This window comes from Bubalus bubalis, chromosome 9 (genome assembly GCF_019923935.1).
Source record: "Bubalus bubalis isolate 160015118507 breed Murrah chromosome 9, NDDB_SH_1, whole genome shotgun sequence".
Lineage (NCBI taxonomy): Eukaryota > Metazoa > Chordata > Mammalia > Artiodactyla > Bovidae > Bubalus > Bubalus bubalis.
The window spans coordinates 30,157,426-30,185,407 of NC_059165.1; the positions used below are offsets into that span (position 1 = coordinate 30,157,426).

General features: G+C 39.4%; 1 protein-coding gene and 1 pseudogene across 1 annotated transcript; one reads left to right on the plus strand and one right to left on the minus strand.

Moving 5' to 3' along the window:
- Positions 1–204: 204 nt before the first annotated feature.
- Positions 205–27,754, minus strand: RARS1 (arginyl-tRNA synthetase 1). The gene is made up of 15 exons (XM_006065093.4): positions 27,602–27,754; positions 26,108–26,242; positions 23,065–23,253; positions 21,855–21,963; positions 21,213–21,313; positions 19,908–20,029; positions 17,758–17,878; positions 15,866–15,995; positions 14,777–14,881; positions 11,062–11,240; positions 10,573–10,682; positions 5,830–5,935; positions 1,625–1,797; positions 1,240–1,487; positions 205–427 (listed from the first exon to the last, which is right to left on the minus strand). The coding sequence occupies exons 1-15, from the start codon at positions 27,644–27,646 to the stop codon at positions 318–320; spliced, it is 1,983 nt and encodes a 660-aa protein (XP_006065155.2). The 5' UTR covers positions 27,647–27,754; the 3' UTR covers positions 205–317.
- On the plus strand, positions 19,754–20,962 carry LOC102411969 (annotated as a pseudogene).
- Positions 27,755–27,982: the final 228 nt, after the last annotated feature.

Sequence of the window (27,982 nt, forward strand, 5' to 3'; positions counted from 1 at the left end):
CTGAGCATGGAGACCCTTGGAAGCAGCACAGTGTAGTAACATTCATGTATATTAAGCATGTGTTTCTCCAGAATAAATGGCAGTGAAGGTTGTGTTCTTGGGGACTACATTAGGGGTCAATAAATGGGATTCCTTATCTAATTAAAGTTAGCGAAAGTACTTTTCAGAAGTTTAGTTGTGAGAGACAAAGAACCACAAGTTCTATAGAGAGTTGATAAATTCCTTTTACTTGTTTTTGTATCCACATGATTGTAAAAAAGCAAACAATGCTAATGGCCACTTTGGTGAAAACACACAGTGTTCAAACCTTAGGAGGATTACATTCTTTGGACAGGTTTTATTCCCAGAATATCAAACCCCTTAGCCATGACAGCAGCAACTGCTTCACACAGCAGCATACGCCACATGTTCACCTTCAGGACTTCTCCTGCGAATACAGAGAAAGAGTCATTACTTTTTCTACAAATCACTGTTAAAGAATCTATGCTATTTCTGGACTTTATTGAGAAGTAAATAGCCTAACATATGTTTTGGGGGCTTTAACTAGAATCATCTTTACTTAAACTGTAGAGAGAGAATCTAAGAAATAAAGGTGTTCTGTTCAAGAAATCTGTTTTTAACTGATAAAAGATACAAAGCCTGTACTACTAGACTGTAATTTTATCTTTTTCTTTTAATTCTGTTCTAGGCTTCATGGTCTGAATTAACTTTAAACACCATAATGATTTTTTTTTCCTAATGCAATTTTAAGTTCTCAACCATGACTCTCAGAAATGTCTACTTGCTGTATTATTATTAATCATTAGTTCAGTCTATTTCATTAACTATGTAACACGATAGAGCAAAAAGCCTAAAAGAGGTATTATTTTTTTCCTCCAAGGGTAGTTTTCATTATCAAGAACCCAAAGGCTGACTCTGTGACTATCAGCCACACTGCTTTTGTTGGAAATGTCCTATTCCTAGTGACCTTCCAATTGTTTCTTTGGAGTTTTATGGTTCCAGCCCATGTGCTGAGGGTGGGGAAACGAGTCTGTTTAAGAATTCCATTTCTGCTTGTATTAGGGCCAGTGCAATTCTGTCTGTTGTATATGATACGGGTTACTGTGTAACTAGGGGGAAACTGGGTGGGGGGGGGGTTTCCATAAATAAATTGACAATTACCCACATCCAGCTCAAATGAATGCCTCTATTGGTGCCCAATCCCCAGTATGACTATTGATGACTGGATGAGCCACTTACCACTCTGCCGATCTTTCTCCACACAATAGCAGCTGTCATAGAATTCTGTGAAAGTAGTTGCCAGCTCATAGATATAATCACACAGAGTGTGGAGAAGTAAGTCATCTAGAATCTTCTGTAAAACCTCAGGGAACCGCAAAATGCACCTGCCTAGTTTCCATTCCTTCTCATGGTCCAAAATGATTTCGGTCTCGTGAGCAGCTTTCCGGAGCATCTCTTCATCAATATTGGCCAGACGTGCAATTGACCTGAAAAATCAGGTGATGGCCATCATTCCCCTTCGTTAAGTATATTCTTCTCCGTTGAAAACATGTAATAAGGAATGCCTGATCCAAAGTAGAAATCATCATTTGACTCAAAATTAAAAATGCTGCACCCCAATTACCTGATTCTAGTGAAGGCGTACAACAAGTAAGCCGCTGTGTTTCCTCTATCATCCAGCATTTTGTCAAAGGAGAAGATGTAGTCATTCAGCCGGTTATGGGAAAGATCAGCATATTTGATACAGCCATAAGCAACAGAGGTCTGAGCAGCCTTCAATTCCTCTGTGGTTAAGACCTTTTGGAAAAACAAAAAATACTTCATAAGTTACCAATCCTTGTTTTGTTGCACCATCTCATGGACAAAAGATGGTGGTAAGGAGCATCTAGGGCTTCCCAGGTGGCGCTATTAGTAAAGAACCCGCCTACCAACGCAGGAGATATAAGAGATGCAGGTTCGCCCCCTGGGTCAGGAAGATCCCCTGGAGAAGGGACTGACTACCCACTCCAGTACTCTTGCCTGGAGAATCCCATGGACAGAGGAGCCTGGCAGGCTGCAGTCCATGGGGTCATACAGAGTTGGACATGACTGAGTGAGCACAGCGCACACAGCACGAGGAGCATCTGATGGTCTTTAATAGTAAACTGCAATGAATATCAACACTGACGTAGGAAAACAGATCAAATCTACAAAGGAGGGAATAAGGAAAATAAAACTCATCGGCTCTGCATAACAAAGAATGCTTCCACAAGAAACCTGAGTTATAAATTATGAAGTGTCAGCTTGAATACTTTTTCCCCAGTGTATTCAGTAGATATGAAATGAAAGCACCAATTATTAGTTTTTATCTGCTTCATTCCATAGAATATTCTGATGTAGGTTATAGGAAACAAAATTAGGGTCAGGTAATTAACTGGAATAAAAACAGGGTGTCAAGAACTGGAAAATACTGTCTTGGTAAATTTGGTCATATTCTGAAACATTATTAGGTCAAGTAAGTAGGTGAGGATTTCTGGTCTGGACATGATGTAGGAGCTTGAAGCAGACTAACCCCTTCCACCAGAATCAACTACTTAAAAGCTGAATAAATTATATGAAGCAACTGTTTCAAGTCTCCAGAGAGCATCAACACAAGGACATCATTAAGACAACTAGCTGGTGTGCTGTCAGCCAGAAAACTTAACTAGGAAGATGACATTATCTACAACTATTACAACTTTTCACCCACCAGTCAGATGAAATGACTAAAAACCAAGGAGGTGAGGTAGAGGGAGGGGGAACAAGACAATACAATCAACAGAAATACAGCAACAGCAACTTTAAAGACTGCAACTGGAGCTTCCCTGGTGGTTCAGCAGTTAAGAATCTGCCTGCTAACGCAGGGGACACGAATTCGATCCCTGGTCCGGGAAGATCCCACACGCTGCGCAGCAACTCCTGAAGCCCACGCTCCCTAGAGCCTATGCTCCATTACAAGAGAAACCACAGCAATGAGAAGCCCACGCACCACAACGAAGACCCAGCACAGCCAAAAATAAAATAAATAATACACCTTTTAAAAGTCTGGAATCGTTTGAAGAATACTTATTAATTACAAAGAGGAGAAAGAGCAACTTCACAATGGAGAAAACTGATAGTATCACTGTAACAAAAGTGATCAAAATTAACGTTAACAATCATGAGACATATCAACATCGTGTGCCTCCTGAAATAATGAAGTGAGAAGGAAACTTATCTTCCTAAGACGGTGTAACTGGAATTAATCACGAAGAAATACCAGATGAACCCAGCTGCAGGATATTCCACAGAAAACCTGACAAAAAGTGTCACGATGATGAAAGAGAAAAAGCAAGGAACTGCCCAGATTAAAAAAGATTAAGGAGACATGAGGACTAAATGCAACATGTGATCCTGGACTAGAAAAAGGCAAATGGCAAAATCTGACTAAGGTCTGCAGATTAGTGAACTGTACTGTAGCAATGTTAATTTCCTGGTTTTGAAATCACACTACATCTATAGGATGTTAATATTTGGGGAGGCTGATATGGGAATACTTTGTACTATTTTATAATTTTTTATGTCTGAAATTATTTCAAAATGGAAAACTATGATTAAGGTATTTAGAATATACAAAATAAAGCATATAGAGGAGAAAAGTAGGAAAAAAAAAAGTGAAAAAAACACACTGGGACACAGTCAAAAGTTCTAACATAATACATGTACTTAGATTCCACGACAGAACGGGGCAAAGATGCAATGTTTGAAGAGATATGGCTGAGAACTTTCCTAAACTGATGAGGAACCCAACCCTCAGAAAAGTCAGCAACTCCAAGCAAGATAAATACAAAGGAAAGAAGGGAATACTCTACTTCCCTCTCCAAACCACACCTCCGCAATTAGAAACTGCAAGGAAGAATAAAGTTCACAGGAAAGTGTAAATATGTGGATAAATATAAATGGATGGTCTAAAACAAACACTATGCAAAAGGCTTGAACATATTATTCACAAAAGATACCCTGATGATCAATAAGCAACAGTTAATGTAAAGGTTACTCATCAGAGAAATGCAAATTTTAACTTGTGAGATGCTAATACATATTCACCAGAAAAGCTATTAAAATAAGACTCACAAAACCAGTTACGTGGAAAGATACAGGGCAACTGGAACAATCATACTAGTGATGGGAGTATATAACGCTTGTAACTCTCTCCTTGGCAATTTTTAAAACAGTTAAATGTAAGCCCACCCTACAACCCAGAAATGCCATTCCTAGATATACATCCAAGAGAAAAGTGCATGTACCCAAAAAGTGGCTTGAACAGAAATGCTGAAATTATTAACAGCTTCTTATTCGTAACAGTCAACAAACAAACAACCCTAATGTCCTTCAACGGAAGAAACACATTAATGCTATTATCTAGCAGTAAAAAGAAATGAACTACTGATATACCTGGAAAACAGCACATACTTCATGCTTTCATTTAAACTCCTCAAATAAACAAAAATGATCTATGGTGATAGAAAACTTTCTGGGGTGACAGAGATATAACTTGATTGGTTGATGTTAGCATGGTCACAACTGAGCAATTTCACTTTCACGCATTGGAGAAGGACATGGCAACCCACTCCAGTGTTCTTGCCTGGAGAATCCCAGGGACAGAGGAGCCTGGTGGGCTGCGTCTATGGGGCTGCACAGAGTTGGACACGACTGAAGCGACTTTGCAGCAGCAGCAGCGTGTATATATGTGTGTGTAAAAATTCATCAGGCTTTACGTTTTACTCTATGTAGATTAAAAAAATAGTAGGTGAAATGGCCAAATAAAGAGTTAAAGCAGTTTTTGTTACTATGCAGACTAAACAAACTGATTAGTGACTGAATTTTCCCCTTTTCATCTGATTGTGTCACTTATACCTAGGCCAGGACTAATAGGCAAAACCATTCTGGAGATACCAACTGGGTATACTTGACAACCACCAACTGGAAACAGAATGAAAAACAATTTCATGTTTCACTTTGCGAACAATGGAAATGGAACAGGTGGGGAGAATGTTCCCTTAGAGCCTGCCTTCATGCTCTCTGGACTACCAATGATCTACCCAAACCAAACCAGAGTATGTCCTCGAAGAACCTTTCTTTGTTTGGCTCATTCATGTCTACATTTAATCCTATTCTGTGTCTCTTTCTATAATTTTACTCTTCTGTTTACAGTAGTTATGTTCATTCCATTTGACTGCTGGAATGTAAAAGACCCAAGATCCTTTGACTCAATCTTTGACCTCTATTTTATAGTTAAAAAAAATTTTTTTCCCCACTTTGATGCAGTTCATCCAAATTTTACACAAATCCAACCATAGTCCTTTCTAAGGGTGCTATGAAAGGCCACCACGTTGCCTACTCTGTGGGCTCAAGGGAAGCCTCGCGTGGTTGGTGTTTACTGCTAATGACGACTCTTCAAATGCTCCCAGGGAAAGGAGCTCAGCAGATGTACACTCTAATGTAAGCTATTCACTCAAACCGCCTCAGTCTTCAGTATTCTCCTGTCATTGGTTCAAAGCAGTGACAGGTGAACTGCCAAGAAGCAGCAGAGATTCTATGCCACGTTAACAAAGGAAGAAAAGGCCATGGTCTTTTGTAATAGCTATGAACTATATTTTCACAATAAACACTCAGCAATTCATGAAACAAACCGTGCAATAAACCTGAGATATAAGCCTGTCACAAGTTGACTGACTGCTTATAAACCTTCCCAGTTCTCTCAATAAAAACAAAAATGAAAACCACAACAAAATACATGCTACACAATACACAAGTCAGTCTTTGGATTACCTTGTCTCTTTCTTTTTCCTTCAATTTGTCCATGGAGCGTTTCAGTCCTTCTTCCAGGAGGTCAATGAGGCGCACTGTTTCACCCGATCGTGTTTTAAACTTCTTCCTAATAAAATTTAAATGTCCCAATTAAACAGATTTTGAAGCAGACCTTCCAACTTAGAAATTTTTTAAAGTTAAGGTTTGACATCACCTTATTCAGCTGACAACTAGGGCGGATGACAAAAGAAAAGCAGACACTCCCAAGTGTCTCTCATCTATAACCCTCAACTCCAAGCATTCTATGCTTTAGGCTCCTAACAGCATTCTCTACATATCCATTTTTAATACAGTCCCTAAAGGGGAAAGAAAGAAGGCATCTATCTGTTCATTTGTTCATTTTCCTGAACATGAAGTCTGGGTCAGTTGTTTTGCCTTCTTAGAGAATTATTAATTAACAATACTTTTGCTTCTAGAATTGCTTGGGAGGAAATTCTTAACTGGAATCTCACTTGCATTTTCCTGACTAGTAATTCCACCTTTTTAGTGGTAGCCAACCCTAAGAACATATCAAAACCAGCCTGAGAACTTTTAAAACTGGATGTCAGGGCCCCACTCATACCTACTGAAATCAGAATCTTTGTGGATGGGGCAAAAGTACAGATAAGCACTGCCCTGGGCAACTGCACTATTAAAAGCATCTCATGAAAATTGAATTTCACCTATTAAATACGTTTGCAAGATACTTAATGTCTTTTTTTTCTTTTAAATTAAAAACATTGTTCAATCCCAACAATGATACAAAGGAAGCATGCTTTTCTATTGAACACAAAGTGTGCCAAAGTGCCTGTGATACTTCCTGTTAAAGTTGTATGTTCAGAGTTGCCTTTAAAAGGGATCATTTTGCCCTTTATTATGGAATTAAACTCCTTTATTATTCCAAACCTACATGATTTCCCAGGCTTTCCTATGTCATCCCCACCTATCCTTGAGAGTCCAACAACTTCCAAACCTTCTGTGAAATGAAATGATACCCATCAAAAAGCCTAGGCAAAATGCTAAGAAAGCCTTCCTTAATGTTTCCACTTGGCAAAATCTGGTCTTTTCTGTTATTCCCTACCTGTGCCTGCCTTGAGTCTTTATCTTTCGTGTGTGGGTCCTCTCCTCTCACCAGTGGTTCCAAAGAGGGACGCACAGCTAAATATCAAAAAGAGCTTTCAAAAACAGATGCCTACTACCCACTGCAGACCTAGAAAGTCATTAGCTCTTCTGGGAGGGCCTGGCATGTGTATTTTAACAGGTTCCAAAGGGAACTTCTCTGCTTTAGAGGATGGGCTTCTTCAGGAAAGAGGACGTGTTTTATGTTATCTTCATGTACACACTGTGGAGCACCCAGCCAAGGCCATGCACAGTGGGTGCTCAATACACAGGAAGTTGATCAAAAAAATGATAAATTATTTATTGTAAAAAGCCTTAAAAAAGAAAAATTCACTAAAAAAATAGACGGCAGATTCTGAGCATTTTATTTATTTTTTTTGGCCATACTGCATGGCATGCATACTTCCCTGACCAGGGACTGAACCCCACGCCCCTGTAGTGGAAGCTCGGAGTCTTAACCACTGGACCACCAAGGGATGTCTGAATTTGAGCATTTTAATATCAATGTTTTAAAATATGGTAGGATGCCACTGGCTAGCTATCCCTGATAATTTTTCTTTTTTATGGTGTAGGACACCATAATTATATAGATGCAGATATCTAAAACAATACAACCAGGGTAGGAAGAATCAATATTGTGAAAATGACTATACTACCAAAAGCAATCTACAGATTCAGTGCAACCCCTATCAAATTACCAATGACATTTTTCACAGAACTAGAACAAAAAATTTCACAATTCATATGGGAACACAAAAGACCCCGAATAGCCAAAGCAGTCTTGAGAAAGAAGAATGGAGCTGGAGGAATCAACCTTCCTGACTTCAGATTATACTACAAAGCTACAGTCATCAAGACAATATGGTACTGGCACAAAAAAAGAAATAAAGATCAATGGAACAAGACAGAAAGCCCAGAAATAAACCCATGCACCTATGGGTACCTTATTTTTGACAAAGGAGGCAAAAATATACAACGGAACAAAGACAGCCTCTTCAATAAATGGTGCTGGGAAAACTGGACAGCTACATGTAAATGAATTAAATTAGAACACTTCCTAACACCATACACAAAGATAAACTCAAAACGGATTAAAGACCTAAATGTAAGATCAGAAACTATAAAACTCTTAGAGGAAAACATAGGCAGAACACTTGATGACATAAATCAAAGCAAGATCCTCTATGACCCACCTCCTAGAGTAACAGAAATAAAAACAAAAGTAAATAAGTGAGACCTGATTAAACTTAAAAGTTTTGCACAGCAAAGGGAACTATAAGCAAGGTGAAAAGACAACCCTCAGAATGGAAGAAAACAACAGCAAATGAAACAACTGACAAAGGTTTAATTTCCAAAATATACAAGCAGCTCATACAACTCAATACCAGAAAAACAAACAACCCAATCAAAAAGTGGGAAAATGACCTAAACAGACATTTCTCCAAAGAAGACATACAGATGGCTAACAAACACATGAAAACACATGCTCAACATCGCTCATTATTAGAGAAATGCAAATCAAAACTACAATGAGATATCACCTCACACCAGTCAGAATGGCCATCATCAAAAACTCTACAAACAGTAAGTGCTGGTTGAGGGTGTGGAGAAAAGGGAATGCTCTTGCATTGTTGGTGGAACTGTAAATCGATACAGCCAGTATGCAAGACGGTATGGAGATTCCTTTAAAAACTAGGAATAAAACCATCGTATGACCCAGCAATCCCAGTCCTAGGTATATACCCTGAGGAAACCAAAACTGAAAAAGACATATGTATCCCATTGTTCACTGCAGCACTATTTACAATAGCTAGAACATGGAAGCAACCTAGATGTCCATCAACAGATGAATAAATGAAGTTGTAGTACATATGCACAATGGAATATTGCTCAGCCATACAAAGGAATGCCTTTGAGTCAGTTCTAATGAGGTGGATAAACCTAGAACCTACACACAGCGTTAAGTAAGTCAGAAAGAGAAAGATAAATATCGTATTCTAACACACATATATGGAATCTAGGAAAATGGTACTGAAGAATTTCCTTACAGGGCATCAATGGAGAAAGAGACATAGAGACTAGACTTGTGGACATGGGGAGAGGGTGAGATGTATGGAAAGAGTAACAAAGCCAACAGGCATTTGCTGTATGGCTAAGAAAACTCAAACAGGGGCTTTGTATCAACCTAGAGGGGAGGGCAATGGCATCCCACTCCAGTACTCTTGCCTGGAAAATCCCATGGATGGAGGAGCCTGGTAGGCTGCAGTCCATGGGGTCACTAAGAGTCAGACACGACTGAGCGACTTCCCTTTCACTTTTCACTTTCACGCATTGGAGAAGGAAATGGCAACCCACTCCAGCGTTCTTGCCTGGAGAATCCCAAGGACGGGGGAGCCTGGTGGGCTTCCGTCTATGGGGTCACACAGAGTCGGACACGACTGAAGTGACTTAGCAGTAGCAGTAGCAGAGGGGAGGGAGATGGGAAGAAGATCAAAAGGGAGGGAATATATGTATACCTATGGCTGGTTCATGTTGAGGTTTGACAGAAAACAACAAAATTCTGTACAGCAATTATCCTTCAATAAAAAAATAAATTATATAAAAACAAACAAAACAACAAAAAAAAAATAAAAGAAAAAATCCTCTAGCCATTACATGATAAACAAATGCTGACATATAACTATTGGTGATAAATATCAGACATAAAAAGTAAATGTGCTTTTTATGAAGCACATTTACAGGAAGCTTGGGGCTGGTGCACTGGGATGACCCAGAGGGATGGTACGGGGAGGGAGGTGGGAGGGGGGTTCAGGATTGGGAACACGTGTACACCCATGGTGGATTCATGTTGATGTACGGCAGAACCAATACAATATTGTAAAGTAATTGGCCTCTAATTAAAATAAATTTAAATTTAAAATGAAAAAAAAAAAAAAAAAAGACAGATTTCCAAGGCAAAAAAAAAAGTAAATGTGGTAATTGTCTTTCAGTTGTAGGAATAATCATCTAAATGTTAGTCAAAAGAAAAGAAAACAGGAAGATACTCTAAAGCAATACTCAACTCATGTGTTTGATTTTTAGCACTCTCTTAGGACCATGAATACCTTAAGGACCAGGTGTCTTCCAATTACGAAAAAAGTGCAGCTATATAGAATTATATGTTTGATCTAAGGTATTTTGTCTGCATATAACCTTACATCTAAAATAAATATCCTGACATTTATTTGGGTAGGGCTAGGCCTTTTATATGCTTAGTTAGGACTTTTGCACATTGGCGTGTTAAGCACCTTGAGCTACTTCATGAAGCTTTTAGAAACATCACCCACTTTTATGTGATGGCAGAATTTAGGCCATGTCTCCAAATCAAAAATGATGTGGTAATTAAATAACTAAGTGATCCTAAGACAATATTAAATGGAAGATGTAAAAATTTCTCAATTCTCCTAAAAGGCTGCACTCTCTGGCAGTGATGAGACACAGATACAGAACAGCTTGGCTGCGTACATACTACAGCATATACAGACTCTGGTATCAAATGAAATGGTCTCTATTAAAGAATTCTGGGGGTCGGGTATGTTGTTACCACCTTCACATTTTCAGACTTACTTGTCTTCCCCCAGCACCACACCAAATCCAGCATGAGACACTCGAGTTACTGCAGGGTCATACCAACCAATCATTTGAGCAGCACCAAATATTGTCTGGAAGTGTAAGGACTATAAAGAAATAGAAAGAGAAAGTTACTTGCTAAACTTTCTAATTTAAAAAATGACTTAAAGCTCTTCTACTTAGGAATAAAGATTTGTAAAATTCAAATCACTCACTAACCTTTTAAGGCAAGTAAAGTTATAGAAGCTCTTCTTTATTCCTTACATATGAGAATAAGGGAACATCCTTCCTAGTTTACAGAGACAAGTGGGAAAACTGAGAAGTGAACAAGTTTGGCCAAATTCAAACCCTGCTCTCTCTCGCATATCACTTTTCTGAATTTCCGTCTTTGAGGAAAATTTACAGGGTTTTTGAGTGCCAAACGCTTCAGCATACTGCCTTACCTCCAATCAGACAATGCAAGTTGATACAAATGTACAAACTTACTTGTCCACTGTCCACCACATAGATGACCATATCTGCTTTTTCCTCAAACAGTCTTTGTTTAATGGCAGCCAGGTCAGATGTATCATAGGTATAACCTCCATCCGATTTTACTATGGTTAATGGTACAGAACATCCTGGAACAAACACAATCTTTCTGCCATCGTCCACTTGCACAAATCCTAGAAGAAAAAGAAAAAGAGAAAACTGCGTCTGGGCACCCAGGGAGTGTTCCTGGTAGTTTCCCAAAATAACATGACACCTGGCTGCCAAACTCTTCATAGAGCATTTCACTCTATGAGGAGTCGTCCACCTGCCCAGCAGACACAAAACATGGCAATCTGTGCTTTGCTTTCAAGCAGGAGCCATAGCTTCCTTTGGGAGAAAGATGCAATTTCTATCATTACCTCTTAAAATGTATTCATTCATTTACAGTTTTCGAGTTACAACTACAACAGAGTTCAGGACACAAACACGGCAGGATTCAGCATTGAAATGACTAGTAAAATGGAAAAAATAAAATCATGTTCATACACTCATGATGAAAAAGGCAAAATTCCTGGATGCAAGAAGGGACAATAAGGAACATGATGATAAAAACAGCCATATTTCAGAGTGTGCTGCTGCTAAGTTGCTTCAGTCATGTCTGACTCTGCGAGCCCACAGACGGCAGCCCACCAGGCTCCTCTGTCCCTGGGATTCTCCAGGCAAGAACACTGGAGTGGGTTGCCATTTCCTTCTCCTCAGTGTGTGCTACTATATGCTAAATACTGTACTGAGTCTTAAATTCAACCTTCACAATAACTCTATGCAGTAAATACTATTACTATTGCCTTTTTCCTTTTTTAACATTTTAGAAAACTGATGCTTGGTAGGGTGAAGGCAGTATAAAATCCTGGTTAAAAACAAACTCTGAAGCCAGACTGCCCAGGTTTGGATCTTGACTTAGCAGTTATTAGCTATGTAACCTTGGGAAGTTACTAACTTCTTTGTGCTTCTTTTCTTTCTTTAATGGACATTACTTTTCTTGTTATGAGTACAAAATAATGTCACAATTAAAGTGTTTCTCACATTATGACAATCTGGATTCTCATCTTCCCCTCACAGCAAGGAATACAGTTTCCCTCCAATATCCTAAACTATTTCTAAGGACCCCACACTTGCACTGCCTTGCTTTGTTGAATTCCTCCTTTCTGCTAGCATGACTAACATGGCCAGCTTCTTTTCTCATTATTAAAATCTTTTTACCTAAGTCTACAAATAACAAATGCTGGAGAGGGTGTAGAGAAAAGGGAACCTTCTTACACTATTGGTAGGAATATAAACAGGTGCAGCCATTATGGCAAACAGTATGGAGGTTCCCCAATAAACAAAAACTAGAGCTGCTGTATGATCCAGCAGTCTCATTCCTGGGCATATATCTGGATAAAACTATAATTCAAAAGGATGCATGCACTCACAGCAGCACTCTTCATAACAGCCAAGGCATGGAAACAACCTAAATATCCATCGACAGATGAGTGGATAAAGAAGACATGGCACAAACATACAACGGGACACTGAAGTGAAGTGAAGTGAAGTCGCTTAGTCGTGTCCGACTCTTTGCGACCCCATCGGCTGCAGCCTCCCATGGGATTTTCAAGGCAAGAGTACTGGAGTGGGTTGCCATTTCCTTCTCCAGGGGATCTTCCCGACTCAGGGATTGAACATGGGTCTCCCGTATTGCGGGCAGACGCTTTACCCTCTAAGCCACCAGGGAAGCCCAACGGGACACTACTCAGCCATAAAAGAGAATGAGATGCCATTAACAGTAACATGGATAGACCTAAAGACTGTCATACTGAGTGAAGTCAGACAGAGACAAAAATCATGAGATAATTTATATGTGGACTCTAAAAAATAGACACAAATGAACCTATCTACGAAAGAGAAACAGACTCAAAGAGAACAGACTTGTAGTTAGGGAGGGAGGGAAGGGGGTCTGGAGTTAGTAGTTCCAAACTATTATACATAGAATGGGTAAACAAGGTTCTATCATATAGCACAGGTAACTAAAATGAATATTCTGTGATAAATCATAATGGAAAATATGAAAAAAAATTTTATATATATAACTGAGTCACTTTGCTGTAAAGCAGAAATTAATTGTAAATCAACTATATCTCAAGTTAAAACAATTTTTAAAAATTCCTTATCTTAAAAGTATGGTCCTTAGTTTCCAGAATGTGATTAGTAAGTATCATTTCTCATTCAAGGAACTAAGCTTCCCTGGAGATAATAGAATAGCTGAATCCACAATTAAGGCAGGAAATGTACAAACTTATCCTGAAATATTGTGTCCAGAAAACAAGTAAACTATCAAAAACTGTAAGGGTCAAGGGGGAAAAAAAGGAAAGCCACTTGAGACTACCATTAGCGAAATACAAGACAACCTGAGTATTAAAAAGATAAAGGCAAACAGTTGGAAAATATAAAATATATTAAACCTAATTTACAATAATGCTAAAAATAATCCAGTTGTTACATCTGGAAGATATTAAGAAACTAGTTTACTATTCTGAAAATTGGTAAATAAAAATAAACAAAGAACCAAGCATTTATACTGTTTGCCTATGAACCGTACCTCTGGTTAACCAAAATGATTATGCGACAAAGTTCTGCACAGGAGAATTCCAGGTAACAAACAAAGAAATGACAGAATGCTGTATTCCCAACCTCTAATGAAACAATAAAACCAAGTCATGACCATCAATAGTGGCTAAAACCACTAGAGGAAAGTCTAATGGAGAAATTAAAGGACAGATCAGGATGACAATACCTGAACCCACTAATCCATCTTAACATCGTAACAAGAGTCAACTAAAAAGTGGCATTCTCACAAATAAACAAGACAAAACAAGAAAAGAAAACACAAACCAGAGTTTAATCTAGCCTCTTTAGAAAATACAGATAGAGGAATTATGCCACACAACACCATACGGAAATCTCTGTAAGACAAATGGCCTAGTTTCTTCAATAATAAATGAGAAAGAAGTGTGGGGCTATGGAGAGAAACCCATGACTTAACAAATTTTATATTAAACAAATGTAATGTGCAGACTCTGAAAAAATACTTATGATTAAAAAATATGAATCAGCTTAGGAAATGTGAACTCATGACTTGCTATTAAGAAATCATTGGGACCTCCCCCTGGTGGTCCAGTGATTAAGAATCTGCCTTGCAATGCAGGGGCATGGGTTCAATCCCTGGTCAGGGAACTAGGATCCAATCGCTGGTCAAAGAACTAAGATCCCACACGTCACAGAGCAACTAAGCCAGTGGACCAGAGCACAGAGCAATACTGAAGCCCACGTGCCACAAGCGAGTCCGTTCACTGCAATGAAAGATTCCACATGATGTGACTAAGACCTGATGTAGCCAAATAACAAATTAAAAAAAAAAACAAAGAAAGAAGTATTAATTGTCATGGAGTGATAATGCTATCATGGTTTTGGGGTAGGATGAAGGGTCTGTTGTTTCAGAGACAAACCAAAGCAGTTATAGAAGAAATTATATAAGCAGTGTACACAGGAAGGTAACAGACACAATAAGGTCTGCCTGTGTTCATAATTAAGTTGGTGACAAGTGCATGAAGCTGGGATATCACTATAATATTCTCTCTGCTTTTGCCTATGTTTGAAAATTTGTATAATCAAGTTAAAAAAAAAGAGTGCTTACCTCTATCTTCAAATTCCTTTACAATGTCATGCATCCTATCTTGATAGAAGGATTCTCCCCTCTCTATTAAAGAGATGTCCAATGCCTCATAGATTTTATTAAACTCTAGGGAAAACGTCATAAAATAAAGAGAATGTATAATTTAAAAAGAGAAAGCATGCCTCTTACCTTCAAGGAAATTTATTATTTAATTGAAACATTTGCAAGAAAATTAATTTCACTAAAATGTATGATACAGAATATTACACACATATTGCCATTTTCAAAATGTGAAGAAAATATTGCAAGATACATATCAAAATTATTAACAGAGGGTAGGAATACAGCTAACTTATTTTCTTTTTTCCTGTCTACATTTTTTTTTCCTCCAAAGAAATACCTCATGTAATTTTTTAAAAATGTACTTAGAAAATGTAAACGATAAGGAAAAAAGAGAAGCCTTTCCTATTTGGAGATCAACTGTTCACTGAATTTTCTTATAGTTTTTCCTAATTGGTACCATTTATCTTTTTGTCAAGCTGCACATTAGTGACACAAGATAACCTAGAGTAACACAATACATTTTACTGCCTCGTGTGGCAAAACAGCCACCAGCCTCTTCCAAAGATCTACTGGCTATTCGTGTTCATCTGTTCTTCAAAGTGACCTTTCAAGTAACACCGTCAAGTCTGAACACTCAGAACTGTCTTGAAACCATAAATGAATATGGAGAACTAAGGGACGTGGCCTGACACCCAAACATTCTGCTCCACCCTGGTTGTGTATTTTCCTTCATTTTAGCCCTACACATTTCTGGATAGATTTATTTGTAAGGATTTTATAGCTTCGGATGCTTAATGTGAATAGCATCTTTTCCCTTTCTACTTTTTTTCTAACTAATTTTTCCTCACTTCTAAAGAAATTTTGCACCTGCCTGCCTTTATAAATAAACTTTCTTTGTAGTTTCAATTTCAGAAAATATGTAAGAAAAAAAAAATCTATTTGTTAGCCCTTGAATATTTAATACGTCATTCAAAGTCAATTCTGAATACTCAAGAAACTACATGCAATAGTATTCGCTGGATAAATAAACAAAGCCCAGAAGCTTACCTTGGCGGGAGACATCACAGATAAGTTTCCAAGCTTTTATGATGTCTGGATTTTTACTCTGGAGCAAAACAACACACTGATATGCTCGCTTCTTAAATTCCTCCTCAGTATCAAATCTCTTCTTGGATTCCTATATTAAAAAAGGTAAGGTTTGTAAACAATCAGCCCCATATTTCTAGATAAAACACATTTCTAAAAAAAAAAAGAAAAAATCCCACAAAAAAAACCAGAGGAAGTAAAAATTTAGATCTGTTGAACAAGTGTTCTATCTCAACAGTATCTCAACAGTCAAAGAATGTTGTTACAAATGAATGTGCTAATAAAACCCAATTATTACTTCTGAAATAATTTTCCTTAAAAATGTAACATTTGATCACAATGCTACCTCCACCTTTCCAGTTCACACTAGTGCTTGTGTTCTGGGAGAATGACAATGTACAGCTAACACATGAGGCTGAATTTTCCAGGCTCTATTTTCCATTCTGAATAATTTTTTTTGGGGGGGGGTAATTAAAAATAAAATCATGGACTTCCCTGGTGACACAGCAGATAAAAATCTGCCTGCCAGTGCAGGGGACACAGGTGTGACCCCTGGTCTGCGAGGACGCCACACGCCGTGGGGCAACTAAGCCTGTGCGCTACAACTACTGAAGCCTGAGAGCCTCAAGTGTGGGCTCTGCAACAAGAGAGGCCAGTGCACAACTAGAGAGGAGACTCCGCTGCTGCAGCCAGAGAAGGCCCTTGTGGAGCAACGAAGACCCTGTGCAACCAAAAATAAAAAAAATTGCTTTCATTGGTTCATATCTACTTTGAAAGCAATACATGCTTATTAAAAAAATATTATTGTTAACCCTATCCCAAACTAACCAGCAATAACATTCTGATGAAAATTCTAGATATCTCTTTGCAATCACAGACCTGTATGTTTTAAAAACTATAAATATATAGTTTTTCTTTTATCCTTGGTATTAAAATTCAGCAATGTGTTTTAAATATTTTATGGCTTTAATAGATTTGCCCATTGTATTCAGTGCACAGAATCCCAGCAGATTATAGCTATTTCACTTAACTGATACCAGTAAACAATTTTCAATCTTTTCATTAGAAAATACATACCAAAAGATTAAAAAAAAAACCTCTAAAAAAGCCAGGTACCAACCAACCAAAAAAAGTTTTAAGTACTATATTATTTCTTAATACAGTAATCCTATTCTTGGGACTCTATCATAAGAAAACAATTTTAAAAATGAGAAAACCTACATGTAGAAACATGTAGGTACAACCTACAAGTAAACCTACAAGTAAAAACATGAAGTTACTTACTGAGCATCCCCAAAATGGAAGGGGGGGGAGGGAACCAAATAATAAGGAGCATACACTTTGGTCTACAAATCCAAAATAAGATGTGGTCACAAAGTAACATGAAAGAGTATGATAAAACTTTAAATAGGTACAATACAAAAATGGTACTATAACCACAACTGATATAATAAAAGTTTATATACGGATAAGTGAAAGACTCAAAGACTGTTTACTACAGTGATTTATTTAAAATTATGGTTTATGGTAAATTTGTCTTTAAAAAACTTTATACTTAATAATGCTTTCAAAATATACAGAATCAGGAAGATAACAGCAGCATCAAAATTTTTCAATAAAAAAATGTTATTTTGACTAACAAACTCCTAAATTCACGTAAGAATGGGTAATGCTGTAGATTTAAATTTTTAACATACACCAATAAAAGCAAACATGCTATACTGAGGAACAGAGAATGGAGCAACTTTTATTTAACCCCATAATAGCTTCAAATACCATTTAAAACTCCCTAAGGAAAACAATTATGATAATTGATAGACACACAAATAATACAAAAATAAACGGCACCAAACCTTATAAAAAGCCTGAAGATCCCCAATGGGAGGTGAAACTGTTAGGTAATCTGGAAATTTATCTTGCAGGTGAGCAATGAGCATGCCAAACTGGGTTCCCCAATCTCCTACATGGTTTAATCTAATATCAGACACAGAACATAAAACCACTTAAAAATGATAAACATGAACTGGACTATAAAGAAGACTGAGTGCCAAAGAATTGATGCTTTTGAACTGTAGAGTTGGAGAAGACTCCTGAGAGTCCCTTGGACTGAAGGAGATCAAACCAGCCAATCCTAAAGGAAATCAGTCCTGAATATTCATTGGAAGGACTGATGCTGAAGCTGAAACTCCAATACTTTGGCCACCTGGTGCGAAGAGCTGACTCATTTGAAAAGACTTTGATGCTGGGAAAGGATTGAAGATGGGAGGAGAAGGGGACGACAGAGGATGAGATGGTTGGATGGCATCCCCGACTCAATGAACTTGAGTTTGAGCAAGCTCCAGGAGTTGGTCACGGACAGGGAAGCCTGGCATGCTGCAGTCCATGGGGTTGGTTGCAAAGAGTTGGATACGACTGAGCGACTGAACTGAACAGATGTTCCATTAGGAACCACAGACATTAAGTGCCGGTACATCATGTTTAGTAGTGTTCTTTTTATGGAGGTGTTTCCTCATCTGGTCTGAGAGGCAAAGACAAGGTCTGTTATGTTTGTCATTCGATACCCAGTAATGAGCCTGCAACACCTGGCCTACAGGATTTGCTGAATGAAGTTCCTATGAATGGACTGTGATCTGTTTATTGCTTAGTTAACTGGACGAGTGGCAGTCAGGTCAATGTTGGTCATAACCATAATTTTATGAAAACCTAACTTTTCAACCAATTATTTCAGTATAATTAATTAGTTCCCAAATATTGGAAAAGGCGATGGCACCCCACTCCAGTACTCTTGCCTGGAAAATCCCATGGACGGAGGAGCCTGGTGGGCTACAGTCCATGGGGTCGCTAAGAGTTGGACACGACTGAGCGACTTCACTTTCATGCATTGGAGAAGGAAATGGCAACCCACTGACAGGGAGCCTGGTGGGCTGCCGTCTATGGGGTCGCACAGAGTCGGACACGACTGAAGTGACTTAGCAAATATCAATGGACAAAATTCTTCAAAATATATCAATCCAATCACTTCTCATTCCTCACTGCTTTCATCTAACCTCAAACCATCAGATCATCTCTTCAGTTCAGTTGCTCAGTCGTGTCCGACTCTTCCCTGTCCATCACCAACTCCCAGAGTTCACTCAAACTCACGTCCATCGCGTCGGTGATGCCATCCAGCCATCTCATCCTCTGTTGTCCCCTTTTCCTCCTGCCCCCAATCCCTCCCAACATCAGTCTTTTCCAATGAGTCAACTCTTAGCTGGATTATTAAAACAGACTTCTAATTAATTACTATAGTTCCTTTTCCCTTCTTTGCCTAGTTTATTTGAAGAAACCAGGGCAATCTCTAATCAGATTTTATGCCCTACTAAGACTCTCCAAAAGCTTCCCACTGCATTTAATAAAACCGCAATTTCCTACCATGGGCTACAAGGTCCAGTACCATCTGTTTCTTGCTTACCTCTCCCACTAAAATATATACTTCTAGTATACAGGACGGAAAAGGCAATGGCACCCCACTCCAGTACTCTTGCCTGGAAAATCCCATGGACAGAGGAGCCTGGTAGGCTGCAGTCCACGGGGTCGTGAAGAGTCGGACACGACTGAGCGACTTCACTTTCACTTTTCACTTTCATGCACTGGAGAAGGAAATGGCAACCCACTCCAGTGTTCTTGCCTGGACAATCCCAGGGACGGGGGAGCCTGGTGGGCTGCCATCTATGGGGTTGCACAGAGTCGGACACGACTGAAGCGACTTAGCAGCAGCAGCAGTATACAGGAGGCACTCAAGGAATATTTGTGCAATAAATGAGGGAGTTTTCCCCTTGGTTCTACATCTACCCCAAGTCTTAATAGCTATTAGTCCAAAGGAGGGGCCAAAGGTATAATTTAAAAGCCTAATGGGTGATTATGAAGTAGACACTTAGGAATCACTGATTTAATCAAAGATTCTTTCTCTAGTGATAACTTTTGTTTTCTATAGAAATCTCCAAAGAAAGGCAAGAGTACGTACCTCAGCACGTTATATCCTGCAAACTCAAAGAGGCGGCACATGCTCTCGCCTATGATTGTTGACCGGAGGTGGCCTACATGCATCTCTTTAGCTATGTTGGGAGAGGAAAAGTCAACTATAACCTGGGATAAATAGTAAAGATTTTTTTAGAGAGGGGTATAAACGTTTTCTTTTGCTAACACATTCATTAATAACATTTAATAATAAACAAGGCTTAAACATTAGCTTGGATTGTAATGCAACTGTTAGGATTTCTGATGGAACTTGTCTGTCATTAATTGAAAAATAATCAAATCTGTTTAAATAAGTTATCTATTCTTTATTTCAGAGACAACTCATAAATATCAGTTGGGTACCTCAAATGCCTTGGGGAATGAAAACAAAAATCATATAGCAATCAAGACCCAGGGGAGCTTTTTCGAGGGTGGTGGCAATTGTGGGTAGAGTGCCATGAAGGCCTCAGGGACGCTCTGCGAGTATAAGATGGTGGGGTGCTGCCTGCTGACCCCCAAATGCTGCCCCTCTATCGTATGAGAATTTTTGCACCTAATCACACAGTTGCCAAGTCCCGCTTATGGTACTTTTGTGTCTCCACTGAAGACGATGAAGAAATCCTCGGGGGAAATGGTCTACAGTGGACAGGTGTTAGAGAAATCTCCCGTGGGTGGCATCTGGCTGCACTGTGACTCCCACAGCAGGCACCGGGAGGAGCCGTCACCCAGGGCTACCGAGACATGGGCACTGGCACCAAGCTTGGGCCCACTCAATCCAGATAGTGAAGGTGGAGGAGCTCGCAGCCATCAAGTGCCGCCAACCAGCGGTCAAGCAGTCCCAAGACTCCAAGATCAGGTTCCCACTGCCGCACGAGGCCCTCCGTCGCCAGCACAAGCCATGCTTCGCCACCAAGAGGCCCAACACCTTCTTTTAGGTGCAGGCCCTCTCTGTTCCCGGGTCTGCCCAAATAAAACTCAAGTGGGAAAACCGGAAACAAAAAAAGACCCAGGGGAAGGGGGAACTTTCAAGATAGCGGTGGACCAAGATATGGAGATCGTCTGTCTCCCCACAAATACATCAAAAATACATCTGCATGTGGAGCAATTCCTACAGATCACCTACTGAACGCTGGCAGAAGATCCCAGACTTCAAAAAAGCAAAAAGACCCAGTGGAAAGGTTATTTCACAGCTATGTTCATAATCTCAAAATATGAATGATTAAATCTCAATATAAAAAGTGAAAGCCATTCTTAGCTACAGCTAATAGAATTCTAATGTATTATGCTATCAATAAAAAAAATATACATATACCTTTTTGTTCTCTCCAATGGAAGGTATTTTAACACCATTCACCAAGAGATTGGTCAACTGTTGTGATACAAAGCCCTTTCTTAAGTGGATATTAATAAAACCTAAAGAAAAACAGAGAAGAGAAAAAAATCAGACAGCCTCCAAACTTGAAGATTGCTATTCCCAAAGCACTTCTCAATTTCACTTATGCTGGCTCCAGAGCCCTAGTGTGGCTCTGGTGAAACTCTTCAGGCTTCCAACAGCACCTGGGGCCTTGGCTTGAGCCCTCTTATGAGCTCCCTGTTTCCACACCTAGTTTCACCACTTTCCTGAAAGCTTCCTATTTAATGCAGGACCCCTTCACTCCCAGCGAATGATTTAACTCTTAACAGAAAACAAACGATCCTTCTGCCACAGAGTATCTGCCATCACTTATCTCCTTTTTGTTGACGAGAAACTGAGTGACAAGGCAATAAAGTAACTCATCCATAACCAGGTGAGTAAGTCTCATTTAAAACCTGTTTCCTAACTCCCAATCCAAGGTGCTTTCATCATCATGTTCAGTACATGAGTTTTAACCTTATGTTTATATTTAAAATGGTTTTCTTATTTCAAAAGGACTCAGCAATCAATAGAACTACTTTAGAGTATATTATGACATACCAGGACCAGCAATTTCAACTTTCTCAATATATTCATTGTCTGGGAGGTGTTTGACAATGTTTTCAGCAATTTCTCTTGGATTAACTTTCTGTTCCTTGGTTTTAAGCATCTATAAAACATAAACGATTGATTACACAACAGGTCTCAGCAAATTACTAGGAAACGCACAGCTGACAAAGCATCAGATTCACCTGACACAAGACTCATTGCAAGGCAGCAGCAGAGACCAGTGACCTTGTAAAGAGAGAGAGATTAAAGCATCAGACAGCAACAGTGCCAGGGGGAATGGAAAAGTGCCAAAACCACAGGATCTCTTTTCAGAATGAGCTGCCGCAACTATCTAGAACTTCTTAATGAAGACTTTTAAAGTCTTTAGTTATAATGCCTGTTTCCAGAATATTTACATTTCTAATTTTCAAATCATGAAAGTGTGCAATATTCAGATTTGAGTAGTAAATAGCACTCGTATAAACTTAACTCCAGCACAGACACACAAAAATTATCTAGGAAAAAAATCTGATTTCTTTAGATGAAGCCTTTCTATTCAGCAATGAAAAGAAATCAAAAAGTCCCAAACCAAGCACAATAAACTACTAACACATTAGCTATTAGAAACAGGGAACTCCTCTGACTGAATATGAAATACACAAGTCTATCTCACAGACACATCTCCATCAAATATTTGATGGGAATGCTGGTGCTAATTAGCTAACTTCTAATCCCTCAACAATAACTCAGTTATCCTTGACACAAAAGGAGCAATGTGCCAAAACAGTATCAGCTATTTCCTTAAATACTGAGTATATATAATTTAAATATTAAAATTTGTGCTTTTTAAAGATTAAAAACACACAATCCCTTTCCTCAAGCTTTTCAGAACTGTGGAAAATATTATTACTGAGGATACAATGCTCTATTATTTATGTAAATGATAATTATGGGCTTCCCAGGTGGCTCAGTGGTAAAGCATTTGCCTGCTGATGCAGGAGACGTGGGTTTGATCCCCAAGTCAGGAAGCTCCCTGGAGAAGGAAATGATAATGCACTTCAGTAATCTTGCCTGAGAAATCCCACGGGCAAAGGAGCCTGGCGGGTTACAGTCCATGGGGTTGCAAAAGAGACAGACATGACTGAACACACACGCACGCAATGATAACTGTAATGCTTAAGAAAATCAAACCACAAAGAATGCTTTAGAATAATATAGTTACCTGACAGATGCCCATAGCACTGTTACACTGATAGTCCCCAAACTTGGGCTGCTGACTTGGAGTCACTATCAGCGGAGGATTTTCCAAAACTGGATAGGCAGCCTTAATGGCACAACCAAAGACCTCTTCCAGGCAGCTATTGATGTTAATCATATTTTTGGTTGGTTTGTTCCTTTCTGCTTCAAGACTCTGTAAGAAAAGAATGTAAATGTTAATAAACTTTATACAAAAATTTCCCAAATATTTTGAGAAGCCTTCAAGTATCTTGAAACTGAAAGGTAACACACACTCCTAGTGTAACACTCTCATATTTAAGATGTGCTGAGAAGCATTAATAGGACAAGTCTATCCCACAGCATCTAAGACATACATGTAAAAATTCCCCATGTACTTTCTTTCTACAGTTATTTAATATAACACAAGCCAGCAATAGGGAGTAAGGGGCTGGTGATTTTCTCAGCTTCCTAAAGCACCGAGAAAATAATATAAAATAATCCTAAATAACTTCCTATCAAATGCTGGAACTGAAAGCTCTATGGACAAAAACAATAAAAACATTTAATCTCTTCATTAAAACGCTGACCCTTTCAAGCATGAAATGAAACAGGTCAAAAATACTGATGGGTAATATTAATGTATCAGAGAAACAGATTGTTTTGTCTTCCTGCTAAATAACCCTGTGGTACTTCCTATTTCTTTCCTTCTCAGAAGTGGAATACACTCATTTAAGATGGTATGTAATTAATTAATTACCTCCATTATTGCACTTTTCATACCTTCTCCAAATTATCTGTGTTTGGACAGATCTGAAATTTCTCTAAATATTCTGATTGCAAAGAAAGTGTCTTATTTATGGTTCTATCCTGATAGGTGACAGTCCGTGTAAGTGTTGGACAAGCAACTAAACAACAAAAGTTCTGGCACCTAGCACTGTACCCATCATGTAGCAGGTCAGGATGGCTGGTGACTGAGCAGATATGCTCCTAAAGAGACACAAACGAACATGCTGTCTACACACTAATCATGAGTTTACATTAGTCAAAGTGTCGATATGTACTATGAATGGCAACAATAATGAAAACTATTATTCGAGCAGTACTGAACTGAGTGCTCCTGAGTGATTCAAGTGTCAAGAGCTTTATTTATGTGCGTTACCTTACGTCACCTACATAACAAAAATGAAGTTTGTGACTATTATCACCATTTCCTTGTGGGTTAGAGATTAAGTAACTTGCTAAAAATGATAAAGGGAAGAGGCAAAGTCAGGATTCAAGGTGAATACTATCTTCTCCCTTAAAATGTTAAGTTCCATGAGGTGAAGAAATATTACATATGGTACAATTCAATATAAGCATTCTGAAACATCACATTATGCAAAAAAACACAAACTAACTAAAACACCCTCCTAAAACAACAGAACTTGTAAGAAAATTAGCATCAGGAGATAACTCAAAATCTGTGATTTTGTAATAAGAGCACCATCACATAGCAACCTTAACATTGTCACTGATGAAAAAATGTACCTGTTTTTCTAATAAATACTAATGTAAGACTTAATCTTGAAAAGAACATGACAGCTCAATGGGAGATTTGTAGAGATGTGGATGGACCCAAGTCTGTCAAACAGAGTGTAGTAAGTCAGAGAAAGAAAAACAAATATTGTATATAACGCATGTATGTGAAATCAGGGCAGGAATAGATAAGCAAAGGTAGAGAACAGATGTGCAAGTGTGGGAGAGGGAGGGTGGGATGGGCTGGGCAATTAGGTTCAACATAAATACATGTCCACGGGTAAAACAGCTAGTGGGAACAGGGAGTAGCACAGGGAGTTCAAGTTCTCCATTATGTGCACCAACAACTTACTCCTAACTTGTGTAATGCAGGGGGAAAGGATGGGGTTTGAGTCCCTTTACCAAATTTCAGAATCTTCGCTAACAAGGATTTTTTTAAAAGACACCATAATTTAAACTGCAGGATGAAACCAAAGCCCAGAGTACTCACTTTTTGAAGGATATAACACATGTGTTGCATAGCAGAGGATTGGAGGGTGGGAAGGAGGTCCGAGAGAGGGTGTATGTGTACACATATAGCTGATTCATAGTTGTACAGGAGAAACTAACAGAAGGTTGTAAAGCAATTATACTTCAACAACAACAACAAAAGAATACACTTCCTTTTGTACCTTTTCCCTCCTAGCTTCCAGCACATATTAGGTATTTAACAATAATTTTGATGTGAAATAAACAGAGAAATGGATATAAATAAGTGCAGAATGAATGAGATAATCAGAAAGGTTGAGATATTCTGGGGACAATTCCCTGGAAATGTAATTTTTTTATTTTAGAAGACTCAAAGTAGGTAATAAAAAAAGACTTCATGGCAGTGGGGCAGGCAGAGTCTAAGATGAATAAATAAGAGTAAGCTTTGGAAAGAAGGTATAATGCCAGCACAGCCTGCCTGAAAGTAGTAGAGAACACACAGAGCCGAACAATCAGGGAGTGAGGTCATCGCCCAGGACGTGTCATCAGCAGACCTGAAAAGCAGGCCAAGAAATTAAAGCCCCAACGGAAGCAAGCTCAATTTTCTGACAAAATCAATAAACACTGTTAAGATTATGAAGTCATGAAATAACCAATACAACACAAGCTTCATGGGAAAAAATGTTCCAAAATACTAACGGGAAAAGAACCTTCTCACAAATATAACTCTGTAAAACACAAAAATAAAACTGTAAAATAACCAACTTAAAGCAGAGAAGGACTGTGGGTGTAGTTAAAAATATTTTGACTTGATATAAGCAATTACTGAAAATTAAGCTGGTTACACACTTAGTATAATGAAACATTTAAAGGGCCCCAGAAGGAAAACAGCAATTTCTCCATCATCTGCACCAACAACTTACTCCTAACTTGTCTAATGCAAGGGAAAAGGACAGGGTTTAAGTTCTTTTGCCAAATTCCTTTCAGTATTTTCACTAACAAGGATTTTTAAAAAGACACAATAATTTAAATTGTAGAATGAAACCAAAGCCCAGAGTACTCACTTTTTGAAGGATATTCAGTCGATACTTTAATTTTAAATTTTCTTCCCGCAACTTCTCCAAATCTGCAGAAGCTTCTGAACAGCTGTAGTTTTTCAACCGATCAATTTCAGCAGTCAGAAACTTAATCTCTTTTTCCTAGGAAAGAACAGCCACCTTGGTCCATCATGATCGATAACTCCCAGATATGGTAAATTGAACCATAAACTTACTTCCATATCTCCCCTCCTCTCCACCTGGGCATGGTAGAGGTGATAGTAATTAAGGACTTTGCCTTTGATAAGTTGTGGTTTTTGATGACATTACCAATGTCATTTTTTGATGACATTCCGATACTATCCTTGCTAAGCAAAAAGTATTTGTTTGTGTTGGAGAGGAGGAACAGGCATCTTAAGCCTGCAATGGGATCCCCTTCAGATGGCTTGCTTCTGTGGTTCAAGTCCCTCCGCTTTTGCCTTTTCTGAGACAAAAGGACTTCCCCCTTTTATCCTCTCTTTGTTTCCAGTGTCTTAAGTCCTAGACTAGATGCTTTACTCTAATACCCCAAACCAAAGACATGTCAATTCAAAAGAAATAAAGCTACCAAACTGCATTATTCAAGGAGAGATTCCTCACTTTAAATGTGATTGTTTATCTGGGCATAATTACAGCAAAGACAAAAACACAGTGTGCCATAAATAAGCATACTGTGTTCCAGGCACAGAGCTCAACACTTTTCAGAAATCATCTCCATTCTTCTTATCACAACCCACTGAGAGTATACCTATGTCCCCACACCGAAAAAGACCGTATGACTCGAAACAATAAAGAACGTGACAATTTACTTGACCAGCTTGCGACGGATTTAGCAATGAAGCGGTGCCCATCCTCCCACCCCTCCCCACCTGCACCTGGAATGTAAGGAAACTGTCACTTCTTGACAAGCTCTTGAAGTTCTTTCTCCACGAACACTTAAGGCAAGAAGCAAACCCCAGCTTGATAATCAGCCCCTACACGGGCTGAGAAGAAAGAATCTCAGGATTCCTCTTGCACAGTATCATGGACAGAACGGAGTGCTGAGCTGCAAACAGGGCCCAGGGCTCCTGCTCTCACCCTACTTTCCTCTTTGTGTGTTCCCGCGCTTCCCCCGACAGAGCGCCCGTGTTCGGGGAAGGACGAACACTGGTCGAGGCGGGACTCGACACGCCAAGCTCCAGCCCCGCTGTAGATGCTGGCTTGGGGGGTGTCAAAGAGAGGGGGACCCTCCCCCTCGCTGGACGTCATCGTCACCCGGGCCTGGGAACCCAGGGTTCTTCCTCTTCCATCTCTTGGAAAGCGTTCCTGGGAGGGCATTAACCTCCGAGGCAGCGCAGGCCCGTGTGTGGGGACTCCGCTGCCCCTGTCAGAAGGGAGTAGGTCGGTCCCCGCCTCGCTGCCGTTGTGTTGGTGCTGCCAGGGCGGGAGCCGGGCCCTGGGGCCTCCCTTTCAAACCTTCCCACCGGCCCCATGCGGTACTACCTGCTGCAGCAGCCGCGCGGAGCAATGAGCAACTAAGGCGTCCATCCTCGCGTCAGCGCCCTAACCTCCAAGTCGCCGGAAGCGGAAGCAGTAAGCCCCCTCGGAAGCGGAACCCCTCCCCTTCTTTCCCGGCCCCGCCCAGCCACGCTTGGCTGGCTGGGGTCGTTGCCTCCTTCTCTGCTGCCCCCTGGTGGAATTTGGGAGAAGCTGCGGGGAAAATTCGCGGGGAATTTTCTGCCTGGATGAGGGCTGCAGCCTTCAGAGCCTCACGTTGGGAGGACCGCAAAGAATTTGAGGGGAATCCGACCAGAGCTGCTCTGTGCTCAATGGATTTAGACAGAGGGACTTACTAAAGCCTGCGTTTAAGAAGGGCTTCATTTA

Excerpts from the sequence above, each read along its gene's own strand:
- RARS1 (XM_006065093.4), bottom strand. The coding sequence starts at position 27,646 with ATGGACGCCTTAGTTGCTCATTGCTCCGCGCGGCTGCTGCAGCAG. Across the intron at positions 23,254-26,107 it reads GACTGAATATCCTTCAAAAA|AGTCTTGAAGCAGAAAGGAA; the intron begins GTGAGTACTCTG and ends CTTTTCTTACAG. Across the intron at positions 21,964-23,064 it reads GTGCTATGGGCATCTGTCAG|ATGCTTAAAACCAAGGAACA; the intron begins GTAACTATATTA and ends TATGTTTTATAG.